The sequence below is a fragment of the Furipterus horrens genome, unplaced genomic scaffold, assembly GCF_987537825.1.
Source record: "Furipterus horrens unplaced genomic scaffold, mFurHor1.1.pri manual_scaffold_2, whole genome shotgun sequence".
NCBI classification, from domain to species: Eukaryota; Metazoa; Chordata; class Mammalia; order Chiroptera; family Furipteridae; genus Furipterus; species Furipterus horrens.
The window spans coordinates 11,922,409-11,948,921 of record NW_028327172.1 but is presented as its reverse complement, the minus strand read 5'-3'; the positions used below and the strand labels follow the sequence as shown (position 1 = coordinate 11,948,921).

The following is a 26,513-nucleotide window of genomic DNA, read 5'->3' as shown; positions in this document are numbered from 1 at the left end:
GGGATCTTACCAGCTGGACGTAATCTAAATTTTCTGAACCTCAGACCCATACCTGTAAAGTAAGGGATAATAATACCTGTACTACAAGGTTGCCGTGGCATTGATACATATTTATTAAATGGCAACTGTTGTTGTTGTTGCCGTTGTCAGCAGGGGCTGTAGCCGCCACTGCAGCAGCAACAGCCGCAAAATCCTGACTTTTTTGCTGCAAGTTGTGTTTGAGACATTTGGGGGATATATATATGGTCATAAAAAGATTATAAATTGAAAATGACACATTCCATCTTCCTGGGAAGATCCCTACTGAGCAATGGCATATCAACCGATACTGTAGCAAAGGGCTGTGTTTGTGTGAAGAGACAATCGTTTCCAACTTCAGTGGTTGGAAGTAGTGGGAGGGGGTCCGGAAAAGCGGGTGCTAGAGGCAGTTCCAGCTTTGCCTCTTGCTGTGTGACCTTGGGTAAACCCGCTGTGCCCTCAGCATACTGGCTGATGAAGAAAAACCCCAAGGGCTGCTGCGGCCCTGAAACGGCTTGAGCTGTGACTGCAGAAGAGTAAGAATTGCAATTCCTGCCTTTCCCTTCTGCTGCCCTGACGCTCTGACCAGGAGCCCAGCCTTGCAATGAGGTCGAATTAGCAAGCTGTGGAGCTGGGGGGAATCCCAATGCGCTGATGGGGACCAACAAGCACGCGGCCCCTGCAGAGAGGCGGATATTACCTGTACAGCATCAAAGCTGCAGTCACCACCAGGATCAGCAGAATACTGAGGAGCCCGCCGATGACGTAACTGGCGTGAAGCCCTTCCCCTAGGAAGAACAGAGAGATGCTAGGCGGGGACCACCGACAACTTCTAGCTGGTATGAGGGCTGGGAAAATGAAGGGCTCCTTGCGTAGGTGTTGGGTCCCATGCCATCTGAGGATGGCTCTGGGCCTCCTTCTCAGAGGCGAGGCCGCAGGGGTAGGTGGCTGAGAAGAAAGCTATCAGTCAGTCAGCATCTCTAATTCTAATTCCACCACTTACTGGCTGTGGAATGTAGGGCAAGATGCTTAACTTCTAAGCCTATGTTTTCTCATCAGCTAAATGTAAATGATACATTGCTCATAGGGCTGGTGGAGGTTAAATGTGCGTATATACCAATATATATATGCGCGCACGCATGCGCACGCAAACACACACACACACACACACATATGGCTTAACAAATGCCTGGCATATGGAAAGTACTCCATAAGTAGTGGCTATTATGATTATTTGTTCTATGGACTTAGTCTAAGAAAAGGGTTCATTAACACCAAAGAGTCTCCATGAGGGTTCTGGATGATGTCAATGGAGACTTATATGCCCTACATCTTCTTCTTCAAAGCAGTTGGGCACTCACGGCTTACCTGGAGCAGCAGGTATGGCCTCATTGGAATGCACGCAGAGGCCCAGCTGGGCATCCCTTTCAGAGCATCTGTGGGGCACAGAAAACCAAACGTGAAGACTCCTGTTGTTTGGTAAAGATCTTGCCTTCCTCCAGGGAAGGGGAAAGTCCTGTGAGTGGGGCTTTCAGATACAAGACTGTACCAGATGGGAGACATCAGAAGGATGGAGAGGGCAGGACCAGGACATACAAGAAATCCACGTAAGTCACTGTCTTCAAGAGGCTATACTGTGTTTAAGTGTGTTTAAAAGTACATATCTTTTTAAAAGGAGAAGCGGGTTTGAGAATGAGCTGGAAGTCTGCTGAAAGAATACATATAAGAATATCAATAGTGGACTTTATCAAACTACCAGGATGAGTTGAAAGAAGCTACCAGCCAAGCAAAACTGATTAGATAAAGATTATCACAAGGTCTAAATAGATCTCAAAAAAAAAAAAAAAACCCCAAAAAGCCAAACTTTTTTTCCCTTTATTCTTTCACAAGGGAATGTGCAAGACATCCAGAGGGAGGGCTCAGATAACGAACTTGAAATCCTAAATAGGTAACTTCTTTGTGGCACATTATGAGCGGGCAACTGCAGACATCTCTTACAAGCCTAGAGTAAGGATACTTGCTTCAACATCTGAAACCAAGCTGCACTGAATCTTCAAACAGAACTGACAGAAAATATCTGAGGACGGTTCAAAAGTTTTCTAAATAAATCCAAAGAAAATCAGAGATTAATAATGATTAATTATTAATCACTAAGTACAATACTTAAGAGTTAGGGAGAAGGGCACATGTTTATATCTGCATGTTTGCTTTTCTATATAAACACTTCTAAAAAGAGAAAATGGGACATCTGGAATGAATTTGATCATATGCAAATCTTACAATTTTAGGGACATGAGTCTAGAGTTCTTATTTGGGATTATTATGTTTCTGTTTTCAGAATTGCAGTCAAGTGTTAATTATCTTCTAAGCTACAGTTTATATTCAAAATAAAAAGATCAGTATATTACAATGAAAGAAACTGTTCTAATAGAAAAACATTGGAAAGACAGACATCAAAACAGTAAGTATAGGAAATGAAATCACTAACTCTATAAGGTATCTGCACTCCTATGTTCAATGCAGTATTATTTACAATAGCCAAGACATAGAAGCAACCTAAGTGTCCATCGACAAATGAATGGATAAAGAAAATGTGATTGATCACACATACACACACACTGGAATATTATTTAGTCATAAAAAAGAAGTAAATCCTGCCATTTTAGACAATATGGATGGAACTTGAGGGCATTAGGCTAAGTGAAGTAAGTCAGACAGAGAAAGACAGATACCATATAATCTCACTTACATGTGGAATCCAAAAAAACTTGAACTCATAGATACAGAGTACAGATTGGTGATCATGAGAGGTGGGAGGTTGGGAGAGACTAAATTAATAAAGGTAGTGAAAAAGAACAAACTTCCAGTTATAGGATAAATAAGTCCTAGGGATATAATATACAGCATGGTGACTATAGTCAGTAATACTGGATTGCATTCTTGAAAGTTGCTAAGAGGGTAAATCAAAAAACTTAGCATCATAAGAAAAAATACTTGTAACTATGTGTGATGATAGGATGCTAACTAAACTTATTGTAATCATTTTGCAATATATACATATATCAAATTAAAAATATTAGAAATAATTATATATGGGTATTTATTTCTTCTTTATTTCTATCTGCATTTCCAAATTATTTTTATAGACTGTAAATAAAAAATTTACCCTTTATAAAAAAGAATTTCTCTAAATTGCAAAAAATAAAAATAAAAAATTCTCTATATTAAATATATCCCATTTCATCAGTTTTATGATGTGCATTTTTTTCTACGTTCTGATGTTGCTGAAATAGGAACATGTCTTACAATCAATAGCATCTCACAATTGCTATTGGTCATTTTTTTAGTTTAATCTCTCAGACCAGGATGCATCTTAAATTGATAGCACCATCAATTCAATGAAATACGATATTTTATTTTTCACTTGAGACCTGTACATAGTTATGCTTGCTTAGTTAATATTGTATGTGTGCATGTGCGCATGCCTGCACAGGTGTTTGAATGTTAAAGGCATGACAAGCTGAGGCCATAACACCCCTGGGCATGTCCCAAGTCATAAACCCACAGTGCGGTGACTTGGTGTAAGTAAATTGTAGGATCAGACCATACACTAAACATGTGATGTGAGAGCAAATGTCACAGAAAGGAAACTGAGTGACTTCTCTATAAAGCTGCCCTAAAGCTTCTTGCCCTCAAGTCACCTGCAATAATCTTTAAGTCTAAATATCATCTCCCGCCCCGATAGCAAGGACTGAGAGCTAATGATGTGCTCTACCTCCTATCTGCCAGAATCAGGGTGGGACATCGGTTTTCTGCTGCCAGGAGATGGTGTGAATCAAAGGGCCAGCCCTCAGTCACATTGAACCCACTTACCTTCCTTCCACCTCCTCCAGAGACGTGCGGGTCCGAGTGGTGGAAGAATGCAAGGTGGTAGGTAGCGTGTTGGTTAGCACTGGGTTCCTTTCACTCATGCTGGTAGCTCTGGGAGCTGGGGGCACCAGGCCAGGTACTGGAGAGGAAAAGAGAACTGGAGTAGAACACTGAAGCCCCTAATCTCTACATATGCTCCAAGAGCAGCATCAGGAGAACTTGACAAAGCAATCTTTTAGCTGCTTTGATCTTAGGTACCCTCATTAGAGGTCTGTCTCAATACAGTGATCCCTCATTTATCGCGGGTATTACGTTCTAGACCCCCCACGATAGGTGAAAATCTGCGAAGTAGGACCCTTACATTTATTTTAGTATTTACTGTACAGTACCGCAAAATCCTGCGATACAGCAAAAAATCCGCTATAAATAATTAAATATAATATTTTTTAAAATCCCGCGATACAGTGAGACCACGATAAGTGAGCCATGATATAGAGAGGGACTACTGTACTGTAACTACGAAGGATTTGAATTCCAATATTAATAGCTCTGGAAGGGCCAGCTGACTCACAAAGGCCAGGAAGAGAGAGTAATGCACAGGCCAATTCCATTCTAGTAAATGCCAGGGGCCAAACTTACTACTCCCAGTCACTGCCCTCTAAGACCCTCTGAGGGGGATCCCACCCAGAAGGACAAAGCTGAGGCTGCTGACCCCGTGTCCTTCCGAGGGCTCTGCTGTTTCAGGAGGCCGTTCAGTCCAACTCACCAAGGGAGCAGGGCCGGCCATCGGGCTCATCAGGACAGGCACACACAAAGTCTGAGGCTCTGGCAAAGCAGAGGTGGGTGCAGCCTCCGTTGTTCACACCACAGGCATTGGTCCCTGGGGGCAAAGCGGAAGAACAGCTTGCCTGCGGCAGGATTAAATCTCCCAATTTGACACTTCTCAAAAAGGAGAAAATCCAGGGCTACCTCATTCCCAGGGACAGAAGGGCAGGAGGCATATAACCAAACAGCTTAAAATGTGCACCAAAGACTCTGCTGTGGTTCTAATTGTCTTGGTCATGAACAGTCCCTGGGGTCACCACCAGCCCCACCAATGGTAAGGAAGCAGGCTCAGGACCCAGGAGCCCACCTGTCTGCCGCTGAGGGGAAACCACAATGATATCCATGAGTCCTTCCACATTTGCCAACACGGTCTCCTTATTCCGGCCTGAGTACTTGTCAGCACGCTGGATTGACTTGGTCTGCCAGTCTGTCCAGTAGATCCATCTGTCCTGCTACTCAATAGGGAAACCCAAAAAAGAGGAAACATTATTCAACAGTCAGACCCCGGTGCAGCTTCCGGGCCTCCGCATGTGCATTCTGTGCTGAAATGCCCTCATCTCTAACCCACCAGGTTGGCTTCTGTGCATCCCCAGACATGACACTGGCCAGGAAATCTCCTCCCATCTATAGGGTTTACCAGTCTCTTCTCCCTGCTGCTCTGTGCCTTGTCCTCACTTCTAACAAGTGAGTGTTGACACTCTGGTCTGTCTGTCCTGCCAGGTCAAGTTCTTCAAGGACAAGAATGTATTTCATTCATCTCTCAGTTTCCAACACCTAACACTCCCTTGGTACTTGGTCAGTTACTCAGCAAGTAAGTGGGTTCCCATACCTAGCCTCTAGGAGTACACTGGAGGGTCCTTCTAAGGTCCCTGCTCTTCCAGGCCCTTCACTCAGCCCCCTGACAACTCCTCTCGTTACTTCTGTGGGCAGCTGCCTTCTAATGCAGCGATCCTGAGGGGAGGGGCAATGAAGTTGGTCCCCTCCTGCCCCTCGGGCATACACATCAAAAAACCACAAGGGAAACTTGTAGATGGAAAAACCATATTCAGTATTGTCCTGTAGTTTTACTTTTGGAGTATGGGGTGTGGGGGGAGCCTATCATTAAGTAAGCCAGACAAAATGTTATTGGCTGGTAGGATATAATGCAGAATAGAGATAAGTGGACGTTTGTCAAAAAGGGACAAATATTTTTAAATGATTGAGAATTCCTGTTTTGGTCCTAGGCTTTGTAGATCTCCTTTGGTCCTTCCCTGCATTATTTTACAGGTTTAGAACTCTCAAAGCTGACAGCCAGTAATAATTAAAATGATTAGAGTAAGCACTGAGTGTCAGAGACTGTGCTAATGCTCTGTTTATACTTGAAGAGGATACTTTGTTAAACTATATATAGGTAAGGGAAGCTTACAGAAGTTCAGTACCTTGTTCAAAGTTGCAGTTCCTTAATAACACAGACAGAACTTGAACCCAGAGAGTTATTGGCACATTAGAGGTACTCGATAAACACTTACTGACCGGCTAGCTGCCTCTAAACTCTGGCTCTTAGCCACTCTACCCTACTGCCTGAGCTCAGGTGTTGGGACCGCAGCATTAGGATCAACTGGGGAATCTGTTAAAATGAATATTCCTGGGCCCAACCCTCATGAACCAGATTCTTTAAATCCAAGAACATGTACACCAGGAGTCCCCAACGTCTGCGCTGTGGACTAGTACTGGTCCTGGCCTGTTAGGAACCGGGCCGCACAGCAGGAAGTGAACTTGAATGTAATGCACTTGAGTTATGTTGAAATCATCCCCCCAACGTCCTTGGGAAAATTGCCTTCCACGAAATCAGTCCCTGGTGCCAAAAAGGTTGGGGGCTGCTGTTGTATATCACCACCGAAGAGCTACTGCTTCAAATGCTGGCAACAGGAGTGGTGGGAGCAGGACTAACAAGGCACCTGGTAGCAAGGATTCAGGGTACAGGAAAACACCCCTAAAATGAGCTTCTATAGTACACCTGTTCCGGAGCCTCTAGGGCTGAGGCTGCCGACTTAGAAGCCCCAGGAAACACCCGCATTAAGGAAGCTTTGTTACCTCTCCCGAGCTAATACCTGGGTGAGGGCAAAGGGGTGGGGCACCTGGGTGACCAAGATCTGCCGTAGCTTCCCACTGAGGTCAGCACTCTCAATCCGGTCCAGATGCGCATCTACCCAGTAGATCCTGTGCAGGAAAGGAGAGGAGGGGGACTGCTCAAAATGCTTGCCGGGGAGCCCAGCCCTCGCCCCAAAGCGGCGGTCTGTCCCTTCCTGAGCTGAGCTGGCAAGAAGCAACCCTTGATGAGAGGTCACCATGAGTCCCAAAGCTGAAGAGGGGAAGTTGGTGACTCGTAAGTGGAGACCAGGGCTGATCTGAGGCGGGGGGTAGACTGTCTAATAACCTCAGAGGAGCTACCGCCCAGTCTCATCTTCAGCAACTTGATCACCCTTTGGTTCCTACCCAAGAAGCTAAGCCCACACTCCTATGAATGCTCTTCAAGAAGAGACTTGGTCTCCAAGAAGGTCTCTGAGGCTGAAGGAAGAGGGCATTCCTCTTCTCCATCTTAATTCCCCGGGTGGGTAACTGATTCCTTTCCCTCTTCTGAGGGCAGCAAGGGGAACTGACTGCTTCCCAGCTCCTTCCTCCCTCTTCTGCCCTTTAGCATTTTTTACCTAGGCAGTTGCAAATTCCAATGTCTGAAGGGATCAGGACAGTAAGAAATGTGCAGAACCAGCCCTTAAATGGATGGGGGTAGTGTGACCTGTGGTCCAGCCAGAGGACGTGCTCTGCTAAACACATTCAAATTAAAGCCACATAAACCAGACAAAGAACCCCCCCCCCCCCCGCCCCGAGGTGAGGGCTGGACTCAGCAATCCCTGCTCTCAGAATATATTTGCGCAGCCTCCTCACTGCTCTGCTCTTCCCCACCTGCCAGCAGCTTCTCTCTTTTGCTTTTCGCTACTTCAATCTCAAGCATGCTCTCCTCTGCCCACCCTATTTCTGGAGGCTGTTTGGGACAGGATTCCCACCTGCGGGTATCATAGTCCAGGGTAAGGCCATTGGGCCAACCCAGTTCTGCATTGATGAGGACCTTCCTCTCAGAGCCATCCAGGTTTGCCCGCTCAATCTTGGCAATGTGACCCCAGTCTGTCCAGAAGAGGTACCTGAGACACAACAGTGACATCACCACCGAGGCCCGAGAAGATGGCACCCAGAGCTTGAGAGAATATTAAGAGACGTACCAAATACCATTAACAGACGCATCCTCCCGGGGCCTCGTCAGGAGGCCCATCTTCCCCGGGTCTCTTTCCTGCTGGCCATAAACTTACCCCTTCCTGGGGAAAACGGCAATGGCCCGAGGCTCATCCAGGCTGTTGTTGACCAGCACTTTGCGGCAGGAACCATCCAGCCTTGATGCTTCAATGGTGTTTCGGCCAGTATCTGTCCAATATAGATTTCTGGCCACCCAGTCCACTGCCAGCCCGTCAGTGGTCTTCAGGCCATGCATGACCATTGTCTCCATGTTGCTGCCATTCAGATCTGCTCGCCTTGGGGAAGAACCCGGGGTTGGATGACTGACCAGATGGAACGGCAATAGACTGAAACCCCTTTGATCCATGTTCCCATGATTGTATCCCCACTATACCGTAAGCTCCACAGGAGCGGCGACCAAGTACCTAGCACAGTAGGTCCACAAAATATTTGTAGAATAAATAAATTCTTAGGAGGATCGAATGTTTCCTGCTCTAAATAAGGGACATTGAGGTCCATGTTTTGCCAGGAGGAGGATTAATAATCCCCCATGCCTTAGGGAAGGGACAAGGATTACTAGGATGTCTTTATAAAAAAGGCCAATTTGGCAAAACCTACACATGCGTTTTTACGGAAGTCCCACGCCAGGAAATTCAGCCGCGGGGGGGGGGGGGGGGCATGTCACAAACACAGGAGGGACTTCTTTAAACATATGCCCACCTGCCCCCAGTGTGAGGTTCTCCAGGGAGAACAAAGGGGAATGAATGCCTTTGTTTCTACATGTGGGATTCTGCCATAGCAAACCTACTCACTGGTGGCAAGGCATCACAGTCCTCAGCTGTGTTGGGGTACAAAAAAGTAAATAAAAATAAAACAAAAAGAATAAAACAAACAAACACTGGGTGAACAACCACAGCCTTAGCATTCGTCCAGGGCTCCGGTATTACAATACAGACACATGGTTTAGCTACGTGGCCGATTCTTCAATGAGTCTCGGAAGATCCTTAGAGCAATCCCAGGGCCTGGTGACAGGAGTGGAAGGTTCCAGGTCCCCAGCCCAACATTATCTGATGTTTTTGTTTGTTTGTTTTACATCCTGGGCTTTTATTGATCTTTAAATAAACAACAAGAACCGCCCCCCGCCGACGTTTGAAACTCTGTTGTAAGGGATAGATAGCACCACAAAGTGAAGAACAAGTCAGGCTCAAACTCAGCTAGCTGTCAAACCGCTGAATCCACTTAGAAGCCAACAGACGCTAACCTCACGCATCAGGGATTGGAGGTTTCAGAGATCCGCATACCTGATAACATCCAAGAACACATCTGTGTAATAGAGCTTTCCATCCACACTGTCATAGTCTAGGGAGATGACATTGTGGAGATCGGGAATTGGCACGTGCACATCGGTGTGGTCTCTGGTGTCCAGTGAGATACGCCGGATGGCGCTGCGGCTGGAGAAGAGCAGGTAGATCTCAGGAGAGGGGTCGCAGGTCTTTCCATCTCCCTTCAGCTGGATGCCAGTGGGACAGGCACAGGAGAAGCCAGAGGGCCGCGGCAAGCAGAGGTGGGAGCAGCCACCGTTTCTTGACCCACACTTGTTAAAGCCTGGTGATGAGAAAGAGAGAACCACGAGTTTGGACACCCTGCCTGGAATAATGCCTACATCTTACAAAGGCTCAAGGTTCTTGGGCCTGATTTTCTGGTATTCTCAACAGCAGGGTTTGGTGCCTGGCAGGGATGAGGCAGAAGGGGCAGGAGTGTTTCCAGGGGTCCTTTGAAAGTGACAGCATGATGCAGTCGTAGTACCAGCCATACCCAGAGGGAACATAGCCTGCTCCTGGAAGGGGGCTTAGGTAGGTCCCCGTCTCTGCGATTGTAAAGAAATCTCTGTGCTCCCTGATGCTGTGAAACCTCCGGAAAGCCAGAGGCTCCGGCCCACAGCCCTAGGGGTCTTCTCACCCAGGGGCTGGGCCCGGTCCACGGCCTGGATGTCCATGAGGCCTGGCAGGTTGGACCTCACCAGGATGACATTGCTGCCAGTCCCCTTGTCAGCACGGTGGATGCTACGAGTCTGCCAGTCTGTCCAGTAGATATAGGAGTCGAGCAGGGTGAGGCCATATGGGTGCTGCACAGGCGACACCAGCGTGTGACGATTGGCACCGTTCAAGTCAGCAACCTCAATTCTCTGCAGAGGAAGGAGCGGGTAGGACTGGCTATCAGGAAACTAGGAGCTCTCAGTGGAGATGCAAAACGGGCCCCTCCTGTCTTCCCAGGCTCCTGGGAAGCAGCAGGAGCAGGACTCTCACCTCGGTGTGGGCATCAGCCCAGAGCAGCTGGGAGCTGGCCTTGTCCACAGTCAGTCCATTGGGCCACCCGAGGTTGTTGTTGATGAGCACAGTCCGTTCCGAGCCATCCATTCCAGACCGCTCTAACTTGGCGTTCTCTCCCCAGTCTGTCCAGTACATGAACCTGAGCAAAGAGTCCTCGCTGGTTATTCCCACCGCTCCTGGATACTGTAAGTACTTACAGTATGCCAAACCCTGTGGAAAATATTTTGCATGCAGAAAGGGGAGTTGTTGTTTAATGGGTATAGTTCCGGATTTATAAGTGAAAAAAGTGCCAGATATCTGCTTTGCAATGATATGAATATACCTCACACAACAGCACTGTACCCTTAAAAAATGGTTAAGATGGTAACTTTATGTTGCTTTTTTGTCTATTTGTTTGTTTGTTTGTTTTACCGCTCTCACCCCATCTCATGGTACAGTACAATGGCCCGGGGGCTGTCAAGATTCTGCCACACCAACACTTTCCGCATGGACCCGTCCAGGTTGCCCACTTCAATCCGGTTGGTCCCAGTGTCTGTCCAGTACACCTTCCGGCCAATGGCATCCACGGCGAGCCCATCTGTGGTTTGCAGCCCTGCAGGAAGTCAGGAGAGCACACTGGCTCCTGCCTTAAAACAGATGGGCTATTTCCCCAGCTCCATAGCCAGACAGGTGGTCCCCAGGCTGGGAGCAAGGCCCACCTGTGGTGATGATGTCCTCCTGCTGTGAACCATCCAGACTGGCACGGCTGATCCTGTGCAGCGTGCTGTCTGACCAATACACTTTTCCTGGAAAGGGAAGGCTTGGCTCAGCCTGGACCCTCAACCCCCACAAAGGGCCATCTGCAGCTGACTCAGGCCCTGAGACAACAGGGCAGGTCAGAGAGCGCTGTGTCCGTAGCAGAGGAAATCAATAAACGTAGAAATGTCAGATCAGGATACCTCTTGGCAGAGAGGGAGACGTGGGCCAGAAACCACACCCTTATAACTAAAGAGAAGGTGCTGTAGAGACAGGCACTAACACCAGGCTCTTACCAGGAGACAGAGAGGGTAGGAAGGAAAGGACAATAGTTACTATGGGGCAGGGACAGAAGGCCGGGGGGCGGGGGGGGGGGCGGGAAAAGAGGGCCACACAGACCTTCTTGGGGATCCACGCCAATGGCAATGGTGTTCTTCATGGTGATGTTGATTGGAACCACCACATCGGCGAAGTAAGGGATGTCCAAGGACACCATGCGTATGTCTATCCTCCTGGCGAAGATGAGGAAACTGTTCATGCCTGCCCAGGTGGGGAGAGAAGGGAAGAGGACAGTCACCCTAGCACAGCCAGGAAGACGATCTGGAGTAAGACACACTGAAGTACGTGCTCTGGCTGTGTTAGATTCTAGTCGAGTGGTCCTGGGCAACGTATTTAAACTGCGTATCAATTTTATCACCTGTGCAATGGGGACAATAACAGGGGGGCTGAGAGACACAGTTCATGGGATTAAAAGAGATGATTATTTATAGACAGCAAGTCAAAGAGGGCTTTCCCCCAAGCCTGGAAAACACAATTCACGGCTCCGTTTTAACTAAATTCCCTGGGAAGTTGGGGTTCCATTGCAGCCTACCATACAGCATCCCCTCGGGAGAAACACCGACTTCCAAAATCTGGGCAGCCAGGGCCTGCTTCTGGGACCCAACCATCAAGGTGGTCACACAGCTTGGGCTGGTTATACACTCACAAAAGTGCCTCATCCAAGGGCAGTACCATCACACTGTAGATACCATACATTTTAATATTTATTATGAGCAATTTGGGGCAGCTGGAACTAAAGTAACTTGTTCTGACCAAATCAGGATATAAGCGAAGTGTCTGAGGAAGGAGCATCTTTTATGAATGTGCACAGAGACACAGTAAGAACAAGCTGGGGCCTGCCTCCAATCCCGCCTACCTGCTCCTCTGGTCCTCTGTCTTGGACCTCTCCTCTTTTCTAAAAGCTCTGTCTCTCCCCTAAGCCTCCAGAAGCACTGGGACTCGCAGCTTCTCAGACCACATTGATGTCCATCTACAGGGAGGAAAGAGAGCCACTGGCCCTCTCTCAGAGGTTCTCTCCAGGTCTCTGATGCTTAGACTCACCTGGTGAACAGGTCTTCCCATCAGGCATCAGGTTGATGCCTGTGGGGCAGGTACAGCTGAAGCCGCTTGGATCTGGGGACCGAAGACACAAGTGGCTGCAGCCACCATTCTCCACAGCACATGGCGTGGGCACTGGGTAGGAGGAGGAGAGGGGTCAGTGATGAGTACTGGAGCAGAGGGGGGCTGAGAAGAAGCCAGTGTGGGCCAAGGGCTGCTCACCTGGGGGCCGCCGGCGGTGGAAGACATGAATGTCCATGAGGTTCTCCAAATTCTCCTGCAGGGTCTCCCGGTCCAGCCCCGTCAGCCGGTCAGCACTCTGGATACTCTTGGTCTGCCAGTCCGTCCAATAGATGCGCTCTCCGTAGAGGGTCAGCCCAAATGGGTGGGGGAGCTCGCTTCCAATCAGCACCTACCAGGGACCCAGCATGGTGTCATCCCCCCGCAAGATGCAACAGTACACAGCAGTGGCCAAGAGCTCAGGCGAGGAGTCAGAACGCAGCATGGCCACTGCTGCCTGCTGTGTGACCTTGAGCATGACCTAGTTATAAAATCTGTGATCCTCGGTCTGCCCACCTGTGATATGACTGTGAGAATGCCTGGCTCCAAGGGTTGTGTGATGACGGTGAAGGATCATGTATTGTTTATATACAGGAGTCCCTCTCTATATCGTGGTTCACTTATCGTGGCCTCACTGTATTGCGGGATTTTTAAAAATATTATATTTAATTATTTATTGTGGATTTTCCCCTATATCGTGGATTTTGTAGTACTGTATTTGTATGTTGTTAAAGTTACGTAGGTTTAAGAGTGTAGAATATGTTTAAGAACGTAAGTAGTGTTTATAAAAGTGCGGAAAAGGTTAATAAGGGCATGGGAAAGGTTAATAAGGGACTGGGATTGGTTTATAAGTGTGTGGGTAGGGTTTATAGAGCCTTAAAATATATATAAAAACTGAAATAAATGTAAGGTACCTACTTCACAGATTTTCACCCATCGTGGGGGGTTCTAGAATGTAATACCCACGATAAGTGAGTGAATACTGTAATCTCAAAGTATCTCTGCACAAATTACTAATTACAAAAGGAAAAACAGCAACGTTACAGTGGACAGCATCTTAATGATGCATTTTAAGTTAATGTCACAATAATGGCACAAGCCAGCATCTGTGCCTACTAATGAGACACACTGAAAATTCAGGATATGACTTCACCTAATGTATTGATAGTATGCTTGCCCCCAACCCCATCATCTGAATCTAAACACAAGGAACTATCAGACAAATTGAGGAATATTCTACAAAATAACTGGCATTTACTCTTTGAAAATACTAAGGTCAACAAAGACATAAAAAGGCTGAGGAAGTATTCCAGATTAAAGATTGAAGAGGCGTGATACTAAACACAACTGTGGTTGGGGATTGCATCCTGGGCTAAAAACAGAAAAAGAAAAGCTGTAAAGGACATCAGCGGGACAATTGGCAGTGAAACTCAATACCCGCCGTGGATTAGATAGTAACATTGTATGAATGTTACATTTCCTGATTTTGATCTTTGTACTGTGTTATTAAGGCAATGTCCCCGTTCTTAGGAAATATGCACTGGAATATTTTGGGGTCAAGGGCAGGATGTCTCCAATTTAATCTCTGATGATTCATAAAAATAAACAATATGTATGTGTGTAAGGGTGTGTGTGTAGAAATAGAGAGTGAGACTGATATAACAAAGTAGCAAAATGTTAGTTATCGGTTCTTTTGACTTTTCTTGCAACTTTTCTCTAAGTTTGACATTTTACCAAAATAAACAATAACAGAAACAAATTGAAAGAGAGATCATGGTACAATTAGTGTTTGTTGTTATGATTCTTAAGAAAGCCCTTATACCCCCAGCCCACAATCCACACTAATCCCTAGATCCTCTCAGCATCAAACAGTGGGGACCCCAGGCTCTGGAGGGCAGCCAGAGACTCAGAGAAACCAGCACACCCCAATGCTGGGTCAGCCCTCACTCTCCCCAGCTCCTGTTAGCTGCCAGCCTGGGAGTGGTGCCCTGGAGGCTGTCAGGGCTACAGGAGGGTGCCTTAGCACTGCCCTTACCTTCCTCTTGCTGCCATCCAGTCCAGCAAATTCAATGGTCTTCATGCCAGCATCAGCCCAGTACAGCCGCTGGGACCCATAGTCAATGGCTAATCCATTAGGCCAGGTGAGGTTGGAAGAGATGATGACCTGGCGGCCTGAGGCATCCATGCCAGCTCGCTCAATCTTGGGGCTTGCACCCCAGTCAGTCCAATACATGTACCTGGGCAAAGACAAGGGAGGTCTTACAAGCATTCCAGTTAACACCCAGTGGGGATTCAGAGTGCCTAGAGTTTCAGAGTTCCTGCCTACAATAGTGGCCCCAGCTTCCTGGCTCCGTCCCCAGCCCTGTTCTGGGCTCAGAGCTATCTGAACATTTGGTATCTTCTATCACTATCAGAAAACACCTAGGGTCTTAATAAAGGCAGAGCCTATGGCTCAAGCAATGCTCAGCAAATAAGGCCTATTTGAGGATAAAGAAAGAGGGGAAGTGAGGATGGGGAATAATAAATGTTTCCTCAACTGAATGAGTTAAATAATTATAGCACAGAAATTTAATGGAATTCTATATAACCATTAAGAAGAACAATATATACACCTAAATAATCAAATGAAAATAATATAATCAAGTGGAATGATATCCAAGACATATAGCATATGAAAAAACAGTATATCGCTATAAACGCCCACCCCCAAATGTATATCTACAGTAGTCTCTCGTTATATGCGGTTCACTTATCATGGCCTCACTGTATCGCGAGATTTTAAAAAATATTATATTTAATTATTTATCACGGATTTTTCGCTAGATTGCAGGATTTTGCAGTACTGTATACATATGTTGTTAAAGTTACATAGATTTAAGAGTGTAGAATAAATGTACGGTTCCTACTTCATGGGGGGGTCTAGAATGTAATACCCGCGATAAGTGAGGAAATACTGTACACATAGAAGAAAATCTGGAAAAAATACCCTTAACTGTTAACAATGGTTATTGCTGAAAAGTGAGATTATAGAGAATCTTTACCTTCCATAGATTTATTTCTCTATTTTTTTTTAAACAATGAGTTATTCTGATAGGCAGACCGAAAGAAGAGAAAATGTAAAGGTTTCCTTGTCCACTGAGGAAACAGTTGTCGCTATGCTCTGTGGGTTCTACAGCTGCCCTTGCTGCCTGGTGTGCCCGTAAGGACTGGCCGCTCTCGCTAACCTCGACTCCCCTGTCCAGACTTAGGTCTGGAAGGTGGGTGGGGCTCACGCCACGGGAGCAGGTGCTCACCCGCCCATGGGTTCCACCACAATGTCTCGGGGACGATCAAGGTTCTCCCAGATGAGTACCGTCCTCATGCTCCCATCTGTGTTGGCCACTTCAATCCGGTCTGTCCCTAACGAGAAGCAGGGGACAAAGATATCAACGCTAGTCTCGGTCATTCACCCCCTTACCTTCCATGCCCGGCACAGAGCCTGGCATGCAGTAGAGGCACAAGAAGGACTTTGTGGTAGATGCACAACGAATAGTTAGTGAACTGGACTTCGAGAAGCAATTCAAGGAAGGGGTCAGTTCCATTTCTTTGAAGAATAAGACTTTCTCAACCCAAGCAACCCACACTGTCCTGTAATTTAAGGCCATGCTTCTCAAACTCGTGTCCATAAGAATCAGGAGAGCCTGTTAAACCTAACCCCCAAAGATTCTGACTCAGCAGATCAAGGGTAGGGCCCAAGAATTTGCACTTCTAACAAGTTCCCAGGTAATGCGGATGCCGCTGGTCCAGAGACCACACGATGAGGAACTCTGATTTAAGGCATTCATTCCCCTGGCCCGCCACGCTCACCTGGCTGATAGAAAATGCCCGTTTCACCACGACAGTAATGGAAGAAAAATCAAAGGGCACGGTTTCCTTATATGAAATGCCTCAGAACATTCTCAAGCATCAGCTACATAGCATAAGTAGATGCCGTTTGATTGGCAAATGCCGAACGGTCAGATGTGAGCTTCTAGCTTCAGCTCCACCACTCCTGACCTACCAAGGACTTCAGGTCAAGATAACAGTGGTCTAGGAGGGGCGCTGGACTCCTACCTGAGGCCAGGATTTTGAATAAGAGGAGTGCCAGAGAGCCAGGCCCTGGCTGCCCTATACATACCTGCATCTGTCCAGTACAGCTTGTTGGTGACCCAATCAATGGCCAGGCCTGCTGGACTCTCTAAACTGGTATCCACTACCACCTGGACAGGAAGCAAAGCTCTATCAGCAACTGAACTTGCACCCGAGCTCTGGGGCCTGAACTTCGCCAATTCTCAGGCTGGGAAAAGTACGGGAAGCCCTTACCCAGGAGAGGAAAGACTCCATCCCTTAATCTCTGCCTGCCCCCAGGGCCTGGGCCCACACTGGGCCCTACCTCCTGTCCTGTTCCATCCCACTTGGCCCTGCTGATGGTGTCAGTGCTGACATCTGTCCAGTACACGTGGTCATCCCGGGAGTCCCAGTCAAGGGCCACAGCACTGCGCACGTCAGCCAGTGGGATGACATCGTCGGACAGGTCCTCTGTGTCGAAGCTGATCCGACGGATGTCCATCCTTCGGGCAAAAAGCAGGAACTTGTCAAGACCTGATCAAAGGCCGAAAGGGGTCTTCTTTTAATGCTCTAAATCCAGTAATGGTGACAGACACAGACGCTCACCTGTGTGACATCTGGTTCAATCACACATCCTGGGATCTGGTGCCCTTTCTCCCCTACTCTTCACACCCCAAGCCCCCTTTGAGCACCGGGCAGCCCATGCTGGCAGAATCAGACTTGAGAATCAAATGGAAATAAGAGTCTCCGCAGGGCCCAGAAGTGCATCCTGTTTAAATGTCTGTCAGCTTCCCCTCAACTTCTCTCACCTCTTACTTTGCTCCGTCCCCTCCAGGGCACTGGCGAGATCACCACTGACCCCCACCTCCACCTCTCTGACTCCCCTGTCTGCGTGAGGGCTTTGGTGGATGCACTCCGTCACCTAGGTCGCTTCCCCTTGCTCTTCTCTTCAGTCAATAGTGACTATTCATTAAGCGCTTACTCCATGCCAGGTACTGAGCCTGGTTGGGGCTTTTCTTGTCTTGTCCCTTCTACCCTTATAGCAACTCTTTGTGGTTCATGTTATTCTTATTCTTATTTTCTAGAAGCTGGGAGAGGTCACGTAACCTGCGGGGGATCCCCTGGCTACAGAGCATGAGAGCAGGGAATTGAACTCAGGTCTGACTCCAGAGAAGGAGCTCTGGCCACTCCCGTATACAGCTTCTTCCCAACTCGCTTTTTTCCATCCCCTACTCCTATTCTGGTCTGTCGGAATGTTTCCCAGTATATTTTTCTGCCTGGGAAGCCACTTCCTACCTAACTTTACTGTCTTCTTTTAAGATCTGGGTAACCTTATGGGGACCTCCTGGGAAACCTCTTGTATCTCACTAAGACAGTATGGGAAGAGCTGGGCACAAAAGAATGCAAGGAAACTAGGTTTTCAATCAATGTGTGCTGAATAAACATCATCCCTGTTCCTCTGAATACTTTCCCTAATCTCTAGAAAGGACCCAGATCCCAAGAGAAATTTGATTTTAGCCTGAGATAAGAGGGTCAGTAGGTACATGGCAGGAAGTAAGGGAAGCCCCTGATGTGTGAGGAGTTACCCCGGGACCCTTGCTGGTGATAGGACAGCATCGCTCCTCTTTGGACTGCTCTTAGGAAAAGTCACCTGTGACTCTTAGCTAGATAGGGACACCCTCTTAAGGCAGTATCCCTGCAAGAGCTTAAAGGAAGACAGAGTAGCAGTTTCAGGAGTGACCAGGGAATCCCACTGTCTTTTACCGTGAGGCACAAATTTATCCAGGGCCTGTGTATACTGAGCATCAGCAGAAGTGCTAACCTTGGCTCTCTGGTTTAGGGGCTGAAAGTCTTTCACAGGGTGAGACCAAAGGTAAAGAGGTAGGAAACCATACCCCTGCTTCCTAGAAGGGTCTGGAACCCTCTTGCTGCCTACAGCAAAAGCAGCCTACCTGGTGAAATGATAAAGAAGCCTGGTTACAGGTGTCCATACTTGACTGGGTGGTGTCACTGAAACTTTAGCAACTACTCCTGGGTCCTCAGCCTCATAAGTCCTTCCTCTCCAGGGGCCACCTGAGGGGCCTGGCTCCTTCCCACAACAGGCAATCCTTCAAATTCATATCCCTGTTCCTTCCACCCACCCTCACAAGGCGCATCACTGGGGCAAGTGCCCCAGACCCACTTACTCTGGGCACAGGCGTGGCTGCTGATCTTGCGGAAGCCAGTGGGGCAGGCGCAGGTATAGTTCTGGCCACTGGGCAGACACAGGTGGGTGCAGCCTCCGTTGTTGTCCCCACAGCGGTTTTTCCCTGCTCAAAGAGCCCAGAGCAAGAGGGTCAGGTAAGACTAAAGGGAGGCCCCAAGCTAGGGGTTTAGCTAGGTGTGAGCTCCCTGGAGGGAGGAGCCATGTCTTATTATTTTTTATGTCGGTCCCAGCTGTGAGCAGTGAACACCTGGCACACAGGAGATGCTCTGTAAATGTTTGCATGAATTAGAGGGAGACAGGGAGGCTGAAGGAGTCTTGAAAGGACCTCAATGTTGTACCACCCTAAATGTCCAGCAGAGGGCGAGATTAGCCCACGTCAGTGTCAACCTCAAGTGTCCTGGCCAGAAACATTGGAAAGTGTGACAGGTGCAGGGAAGGCTCTCAGAGGCACCGGAGGTTCCCCAGGTGGGCAGTTTCTTACCTGCAGGTTGGCGCTGGGGGTGCAAGGTGTGGATGTCCATGGGGAAGTGGAGTTTGTTGCGAATGATCTCCTGGTTCTTGCCAGTAAATTTGTTAGCGCTATTGATGCTCTTGGTGTGCCAGTCTGTCCAGTACAGGCTGTCTTCAAACACCGTGATGGCAAAGGGGTGAGGGAGGCCTGGGGAAAGTCCAAGAGGGCCTCAGTCCAGACATGGCCCACCTGGCCCCTGCACAAAGCTCACCTTCTGCCAAGACTCTGAGGGGGCCAGGACGGGAAAAGGAGGATGAGGAGGAAGGAGAGCGGAAGAAGTGCCTCACCCTGGCTAATGACAGCCTTGCGGTGACTCCCGTCCAGATTGGCCCTCTCGATGACATGGTGCTTAGCATCCACCCAGTACATGCGGTTCCCGGCATAGTCAATGGTGAGGCCGTTGGGCCAGAAGAGGTGGGTATCAGCGATGATGCGGCGTCCGGAGCCATCCATACTGGAGGCTTCGATGCGGGGGGTATTCCCCCAGTCTGTCCAGTAAATGGTACTAGGAAGAGCGGGAGGAGTGATAACTGTGGCAGTCCACAGGCCAGGGGCTTTTATCCAGCCAACTCAGGGGACGCCAACTGATAGGAGATACATCTTGTTTGGTCAAGAGAGTGTTTTTACTTTATTTTTTTTATTGTTTTTCTATTATAGTTGCCCCATTTTTTCCCCTGTTGCTCCCCTCTACCCTGCCCACTCCCCCCTCCCACATTCAATCCCCACCCTGTTGTTCATGTCCATAGGTCATTCATACTAGTTCCTTGACAAGACAGTGCTTTTTAACTGTTGTAATTTAAATGTCTCTAGACGGCATTTATTCATTTAAGTTTTTTTGTGTTTGTTTTTTTCCCCCGCAATATCTTCTATGTGCAGGGCACTGTCTTAGGCACTGAGAGTATAGCAGTGAACAACAGACAAAAATTTCAACCCTCGGTGGAATCGACAATCTAATGTAATATTAGAAAAGGCACTTCATTCTTTGTCATAATCACCAGCACCTTTTGTATTTTATACACACACAAACACATATACACACTTTCTAAAATAGCTGACCTATGACTGCAGGATCTTAGAGGACACTCCTTTCAATTGACTGCATTGAATTTTTAAAAACCAGAGACTAACACCTTCCATTTCAGGAGATTTTTCTTCTAATAATAAAAATTATTATTAATAAGCTCAATGGTATGAGTTAATAATAAAAAGACTAACCCCCTACAACTCATCTAATGTGTATGGCACCAGTTGATATTCACCATCTCATTTCATCCTCACACAGCTTTGCGGTAGGCATGTTTTTTATCACCAGAGTAGACATGAGTAAGTGGAGGTAGAGAGAGATTAACCAACCAGCCTAAGGCCACACAGCCAGTTACTGCAGAGCCAGGACTCAAACCCAGGTGTGCCTGGGTGCAGAGCCCACACTATTAACACCACACTGTGAAGTCTGGCCCAAGTGGCCTGGGGACTGTCCCTAGAGTTTGCAGGAGGGACTTAGGAACTTAAGACACAACTCACCCCTCCATGGGGTGCAAGGCAATGGCCCGAGGCTTCTCGAGGTTCTGCCAGAGCAGCACCTTTCGGTGGGCCCCATCCAGGTTGGCCACCTCAATCCTTGATGTTCCTGAGTCGGTCCAGTAGAGTTTGTCATGGACCCAATCCACAGCCAGGCCTCCTGGTGGAAAGAGTCAGTGGGAAATTGCCAGGGATTCAGCTTGGGTTCCTCTGGGCCATAGAAACAAGAGCAAACTCTGGCACAAAGCAGTTGCTTGGCCAGGCAGTGTTCTAATCTAATCATGTTATGTACACACAACTCTGTGAGCTAGGGACTTACTATAACCCCATGAAGGTGAAGAAACAGAGGCACAGAAGAGTCACGGAACTGTCCCGGGTCACACACATCCTGCTCTCACCCAACCCCATTCCTCTTCCTGAATTCCAGCTCCCTGACCCACCCCGAGGGTCCTCCACTCTACTGGCTCAGGGGGTTGCAAATTGTAGCTTAGGGTTTTGCAAAGACACTTCAAAAATTCCATAATTTGAGTCAACTGTGCTCAATACTGAATTCCAACCCACTTCACCTGCTTGTAGAACGGCCAAGACCGCAAAGTGAGCTGTAGTTTTTTTTTCATCTGTTTGGATCTATTTATCTGGGTTGATCAGAATACTCTTAATTCTGAGCAATCAAAACAAAATTCAGAATTAAGCCAGATGCAAAAGCTGCTAGAGAAGTGTAACTGTCATCCATACAGCTCTGATTTCAAAGGATTATCTTCATCAAAGTAGTCTCATTATTCTAACTCATTGAGCTCAATGAGCCAAATCTGAACCTGTATCATTAATGTATTCTAACAAATGCTATCAACAGTCGTCCCATCCCAGATTTTGCCAGAAGAAAAAGATGTTCTATTGTCTAAGGTTTGCAAACCTCTAGCCTGACGCTTCCCCGGCTGCTTTGCACATGGTGTGCCGGCCCCACGCCACAGAGCCTGGTTCCCTACCTGGGCTCTCAAGCCCTGTAGACACGACCTCCTCCACATTGCTGCCATTGAGGTTGGCTCGCAGGATCCGGTCCAGGGTGACGTCCGACCAGAAAACAAGCTCGCGCCGGTGATGGAAGTCAAGGGCAATGGCATTCTCCAGGTTGTTGAGCAGCAAGGTGTACTCAGAGCGGTGCGGCAGCACCTGCCGGATGTCGATGCGATTGGCGAATAGTAGCACAGGCTCCGGCCCTGGGACACGGCATAGAAATGGGGCCCCCACTGGCCTCCAGAGCTGCACCCTCTCAGCATGCACCCCAGCTTCCCTGGCCTACTAGGGCATGCCCCAGGCTGCTGGCATCAGGACTAGAAATGTGGGAGCTTCTAAAGTATACTCCCCCAGCCCAGCCCACCCCACCCCACCCCACCTCCAGTAGGGCTTTTGGGAGGGGCGGGGGCCAGAATGCACCTCGCAGCTCCATTTTCCTGAGATGAAAATCCTTCTAGCTCCCAGCAAATTGCTGAGCACTGAAGCACCTGGCTGTCTCCACACTCAGCCCTCTGCCCACCAGGCCAAACATGAGCACTCCTTACCCAGGGCCTTGCAGCTGCGCCGGTCGGGCCGGAGTTCATAGCCTGCCTCGCACCAGCACTGGAAAGCCCCTTCGCTGTTGGTACAGCCCTGGCTGCAATAACCTTCCTCGGCACATTCATTCACATCTGTGGGGACCAAGCAGGTAAGGAGCTCCTTCTTCTGCTGTCCTCGCACCTCTACTCCCTGGCTGACTAGCTGCTTTCCAGCCCACATTCCCCTCTATTTTCCAGGCCTAGTGGGAAGGCTAGGTAACAAGTAGTTAAGTCTTCGAAGTGATGCAGGTCTGGGCCGGAATCCCAACTTTGCTACTCACCAGCTGCGTGGCCTTCAATAAGTTACTTAACCTCTCCGAGCTTCGCTTTCCCCATGTGGGAAATGGAAGGGACAATCCCTACCTCCTAGGGCTATTGCGATGATGAAATGAGGTCATGTCTGTTAAATGCCTGACCCGTAGGAGACACAGCTGCCTGTCTGCCCCCCCTACCCAGCATCCTGGCCTTGCTCCAAACCACGGCCCAGCTCACCCTGGCACATGCGCCCATCCTCTGTGAGCCGGTAGCCGGTGTGGCAGGTACACTGCACTGCCCCCCGCACCATCTGGCACTTCTGGGCGCAGCCACCGTTGTTCACATTGCAGTTCTCCTCGCCCGTCCGGGGCCCTGTGCCAGCCAAGCCAGAGATGGGAGTTGAGCCCAGAATCCTCCCCCAGACAGCCAACTTGGCATTCTACCTGGACCACGAAGAGCAGCTTCCAAGGCTGCTCGCGTCCCTAGGGAAGATTCTTTTTGAACCGAATGGGTGGGGTTCAGCCACAAACCATGGGCCAGGCTCACCCACTGGGGACACTCACGGCAGTTCTGCTGCGGGCTTTCGTCGCTGTTGTCACCACAGTCATTGACCCCGTTGCACAGCTTCCTCTGGCCGATGCAGCGCCCGTTCCAGCACAGGAACTGGTCTGAGGCACACTGGGGGCTTCCTAGAAAAGGAGGGAGGGAAGGTGGAAGGGAGGGAGAGTCAGGTCACGGCAGGGCAGCGCTTGGGTCAACAAAAGGATGGGAGCCTGTCATTTTCTAAGGCGCGCTGGAGACAGATGAGACTCAAGGTGGGAGGGTCGGGGTCCCAGCCAGGAAACAGCTCAGACAGGGCTGGCGGGATGTCTGCCTTCGTTTTCTCACCAGGACACCGCAGCGGAGGGTGAGGGCTATGGGACAGAATGAGAGAGCGCATCTGCGTGCCTAGCACCCGGTGTGGCTCGGGGAGGGGGCGAAGGAGCTGTCACCCACGGAGAGAGTAGTCCTCGCTCACTAGGCCAGAGCGACAGGCACGGATTGGGTGTGAGCTAGAAAGTGAGAGGCAACCGAAACTCATAGCCCGGAGACTGTGTTACAGGCCGTACAGCTGCAGGTCAGCAAATACACCTGGATCTGAGTCTGGTAGCTGAGAAAGGCAGGAAAAATCCAGGCCGTGAGCAAGACCAACTAAAGCATCACCTTGGCCCAATGGGAATGGCAGCAGGACGGCTCTCTTTCTGCCTGTCCTTCACCCCAACTCTAGACTAAGGGGTCTCGGGGACCCCTGGGAGGCACTACCTGTGTTCTCACAGTTCTCTTCATCGCTGTTGTCTGCACAGTCATCCTCTCCATCACAGCGCCAGGACAGGCGGACACAGCGGCCTGACCGACAGCGGAACTGTTCAGCTGTACACATTGAGGTGGCTGGCAAAGCAAAGGCCTAATGAAAGGCTGGCTCCATTTCAGCCCAAAGCGCCACCCTGCCACCCGAAACTGTACTTTATCCCAGCACCCATGCCACTCTTCTTGACACCAGTGTCCTAGTTGGTCTATGGAGCAACCTTGTGTGGATGAGAAAAAGGTGACCTTTTCTTAAGACACTTGACTGCCATCTGCTGGAAAACCGCCATGATGAGTATACAAACCTATGTAATTATAGACTATGTGTCTATTATATGACTGGCCTTCCTTTGGACACGGCGCGTCTGTGTGGCTGTGCAACTGTACTCGGTGATCACGTCCAATCCGCCTTCATGCTTTGCTGGTGGCGGCCTCTCTGTCTCCACAGCCCCGCTCCCTCCTTCCCGCTCAGACCTTCAGCTCTGTCCCCCACTCACTGCAGTTGCGCTCATCAGATTGGTCATCACAGTCCGCGTCGCCATCGCAGCGCCAGCCCGCATTGATGCACAGGCCACTGTCACACATGAACTCCCCCGAACGGCAGGGCTGGTGGGAGGCTGGGGAAACAGATCGAGCTTCTGTCTCTAGCCAGTCTGCACACAGAGCGTCCCATGGCAGACCAGAAAGCCACAGCTCTAGCCCTCGGGCTCCTCCATCTCTGCCCAAGAAGGACCAGGGAATCCAGAAAGTCCTCTCCTGTGCTCCTGCCCCAGCTGGCACCTGTGCCTTGGCAACCCCGCCTGGCCTCCTCCCCTCCTCCACCCCGCTGGCTGCGGCACTCACAGCAGTCAGACTCGTCCGACCAGTCTCCGCAGTCATCATCGCCGTCACAGTGGTAGATGTCGAGGATGCAGCGGCCGTAGGCGCACTGGAACTCTTCCAGATTGCAGGGGGGTGCTGGCACTGCTGAGGCTGGATGGAAGGCAGGGGCGAGGGGGGGCATGCACTCAGGCCTGGGCACAGGAGAGGGGCCCTGACTCCTCCAAGAGACAGATGCTCAGGCAGGGTGCCTTCCTCAAGTGAGATGTCAGCAGCAGGTTGTGTGGAAGATGGTCCTTGTAGATTCCCACATTCAGGCGGACCAAAGGGAGACCTCCCTTCCCATCTGGGGAACCTGCTTCCATCCAAGTTCGGCCTAGGAGGAGCTGCTTCTTAAGAGCTCACCCTCCACTATACATGCACTCCTCAGCCTGGCCCTGAGCCCATGCAATGGGGCCCTCTGCCCCAGCCCAGCCCCACAGCCCGAGGTCCGGGGGCACTCACGACAGCTCTCCTCATCAGAGCCATCTTTGCAGTCGGTGTCACCGTCACAGTACCAGTGCTCAGCAATACAGCTTCCATCACTGCAGCGGAATTCATTGTCAGAGCACTTGCGCATGTCTGGGGGATGCAATGGGACAGCAATCCTGAGGGAGACCTATAAGCAACCTTCTTAGCCTCCTCCCTGACTCCCACCTTCATTGACCCTGGGGGTTCTGACCCAGCTGGCAAGACACCACAAATTTGGCGCAGACTCTCCGGGAAAAGCTGAGGCCCTGCTCCATGATGGCTGGGGGGTCTGGACTGCTCTGCCACACCCCTCCCCCCCTGCCTGCCTCCAGCTGCTCCAGACACATAGACACCTGGGTAGTTCAAGGTCTGGGCAGTGCTCGAGTCCTTGTTACACTCTCTTTCCTTGGCCAGGCCATCCACCAGCCATCCTGCCTGCCTCCCAGAGCACCACTCACCACATTGCTCATCACTGTTGTCTCCGCAGTCATTGTCACCGTCACAGTGCCACAGGCTCCGGATACAGTAGCCATTCTGGCAGGGGAACTCATCCTCCTCACACTCGCGGGGGGCTGTGGGCAGAGAGCAGTCAGGCTGCTACAGGCGGTGGGGGCCAGTGCCTGGAAGCCCAACAGAAGTCCTTGCGGAGCACAGCAGTCGGGCAGCTCCAAGACTGGCCGGTGAGATCCGCAGCAGGTGGCTGTCTCGTGGGGGCTGGGGGGAGGGCCTTATCTGACCGCTAGAGGAGGTGAAAGGACGGGACCAAGAGCTGAAGACCCGAAGGCTGATGTGGGCCTGGGGACATCACTTTCTGACTGAAAATCCCTTCCCAACAGAACCTTGGTGGCACCCGCCTGGCCAGCACTCACGACAGTCCTGCTCGTCCGAGTCGTCCTCACAGTCGTTGTCCCCGTCACACACCCAAGAGCGGCGGATGCACTTGCCATTTTCACAGTGGAAGTCAAGAGGGGAGCAGGTGGGCAGCACTGAGTCCCGGGAAACAGAAGGAAAAAGGGAATCAGCGTGGTATTCAGGCTCAACTGGTCTGTCTGAATTACGGTCCTTCCTCAGATGCCTGCCCCTGCCCCCAGCTGATGGAAAAGCAAAGCAGGGACTGCAGCAAAGAAGTGACAGTATTAGCAGGCGGTGAGGAGTTCACAAGGCAGAACAGCCCAAGGAGCTCAAAACCA

The 26,513-nt window shown here is 49.6% G+C and overlaps 1 protein-coding gene across 1 annotated transcript in view; it reads right to left on the bottom strand.

The window, feature by feature from the left end:
- The window catches only part of LRP4 (LDL receptor related protein 4), a 47,933-nt gene that overhangs the window by 5,839 nt on the left and 15,581 nt on the right, over positions 1 to 26,513 (bottom strand). The window contains exons 3-36 of the mRNA XM_090261791.1: positions 26,193 to 26,309; positions 25,782 to 25,895; positions 25,318 to 25,434; positions 24,838 to 24,966; positions 24,492 to 24,611; positions 23,953 to 24,078; positions 23,214 to 23,339; positions 22,888 to 23,022; positions 22,363 to 22,488; positions 21,790 to 22,020; positions 20,807 to 20,963; positions 19,573 to 19,790; positions 19,256 to 19,432; positions 18,755 to 18,877; positions 16,894 to 17,102; positions 16,639 to 16,720; positions 15,776 to 15,881; positions 14,518 to 14,719; positions 12,645 to 12,834; positions 12,426 to 12,557; positions 11,445 to 11,585; positions 11,009 to 11,095; positions 10,731 to 10,902; positions 10,287 to 10,449; positions 9,940 to 10,165; positions 9,282 to 9,585; positions 8,058 to 8,276; positions 7,758 to 7,892; positions 6,804 to 6,912; positions 5,021 to 5,165; positions 4,655 to 4,768; positions 3,892 to 4,027; positions 1,387 to 1,454; positions 719 to 806 (exon numbers count right to left, since the gene is read on the bottom strand). Coding sequence (XP_090117917.1) covers positions 719 to 806; positions 1,387 to 1,454; positions 3,892 to 4,027; positions 4,655 to 4,768; positions 5,021 to 5,165; positions 6,804 to 6,912; positions 7,758 to 7,892; positions 8,058 to 8,276; positions 9,282 to 9,585; positions 9,940 to 10,165; positions 10,287 to 10,449; positions 10,731 to 10,902; positions 11,009 to 11,095; positions 11,445 to 11,585; positions 12,426 to 12,557; positions 12,645 to 12,834; positions 14,518 to 14,719; positions 15,776 to 15,881; positions 16,639 to 16,720; positions 16,894 to 17,102; positions 18,755 to 18,877; positions 19,256 to 19,432; positions 19,573 to 19,790; positions 20,807 to 20,963; positions 21,790 to 22,020; positions 22,363 to 22,488; positions 22,888 to 23,022; positions 23,214 to 23,339; positions 23,953 to 24,078; positions 24,492 to 24,611; positions 24,838 to 24,966; positions 25,318 to 25,434; positions 25,782 to 25,895; positions 26,193 to 26,309 — 5,044 coding nt within the window. The remainder of the gene's footprint in view (positions 1 to 718; positions 807 to 1,386; positions 1,455 to 3,891; positions 4,028 to 4,654; positions 4,769 to 5,020; positions 5,166 to 6,803; positions 6,913 to 7,757; positions 7,893 to 8,057; positions 8,277 to 9,281; positions 9,586 to 9,939; positions 10,166 to 10,286; positions 10,450 to 10,730; positions 10,903 to 11,008; positions 11,096 to 11,444; positions 11,586 to 12,425; positions 12,558 to 12,644; positions 12,835 to 14,517; positions 14,720 to 15,775; positions 15,882 to 16,638; positions 16,721 to 16,893; positions 17,103 to 18,754; positions 18,878 to 19,255; positions 19,433 to 19,572; positions 19,791 to 20,806; positions 20,964 to 21,789; positions 22,021 to 22,362; positions 22,489 to 22,887; positions 23,023 to 23,213; positions 23,340 to 23,952; positions 24,079 to 24,491; positions 24,612 to 24,837; positions 24,967 to 25,317; positions 25,435 to 25,781; positions 25,896 to 26,192; positions 26,310 to 26,513) is intronic.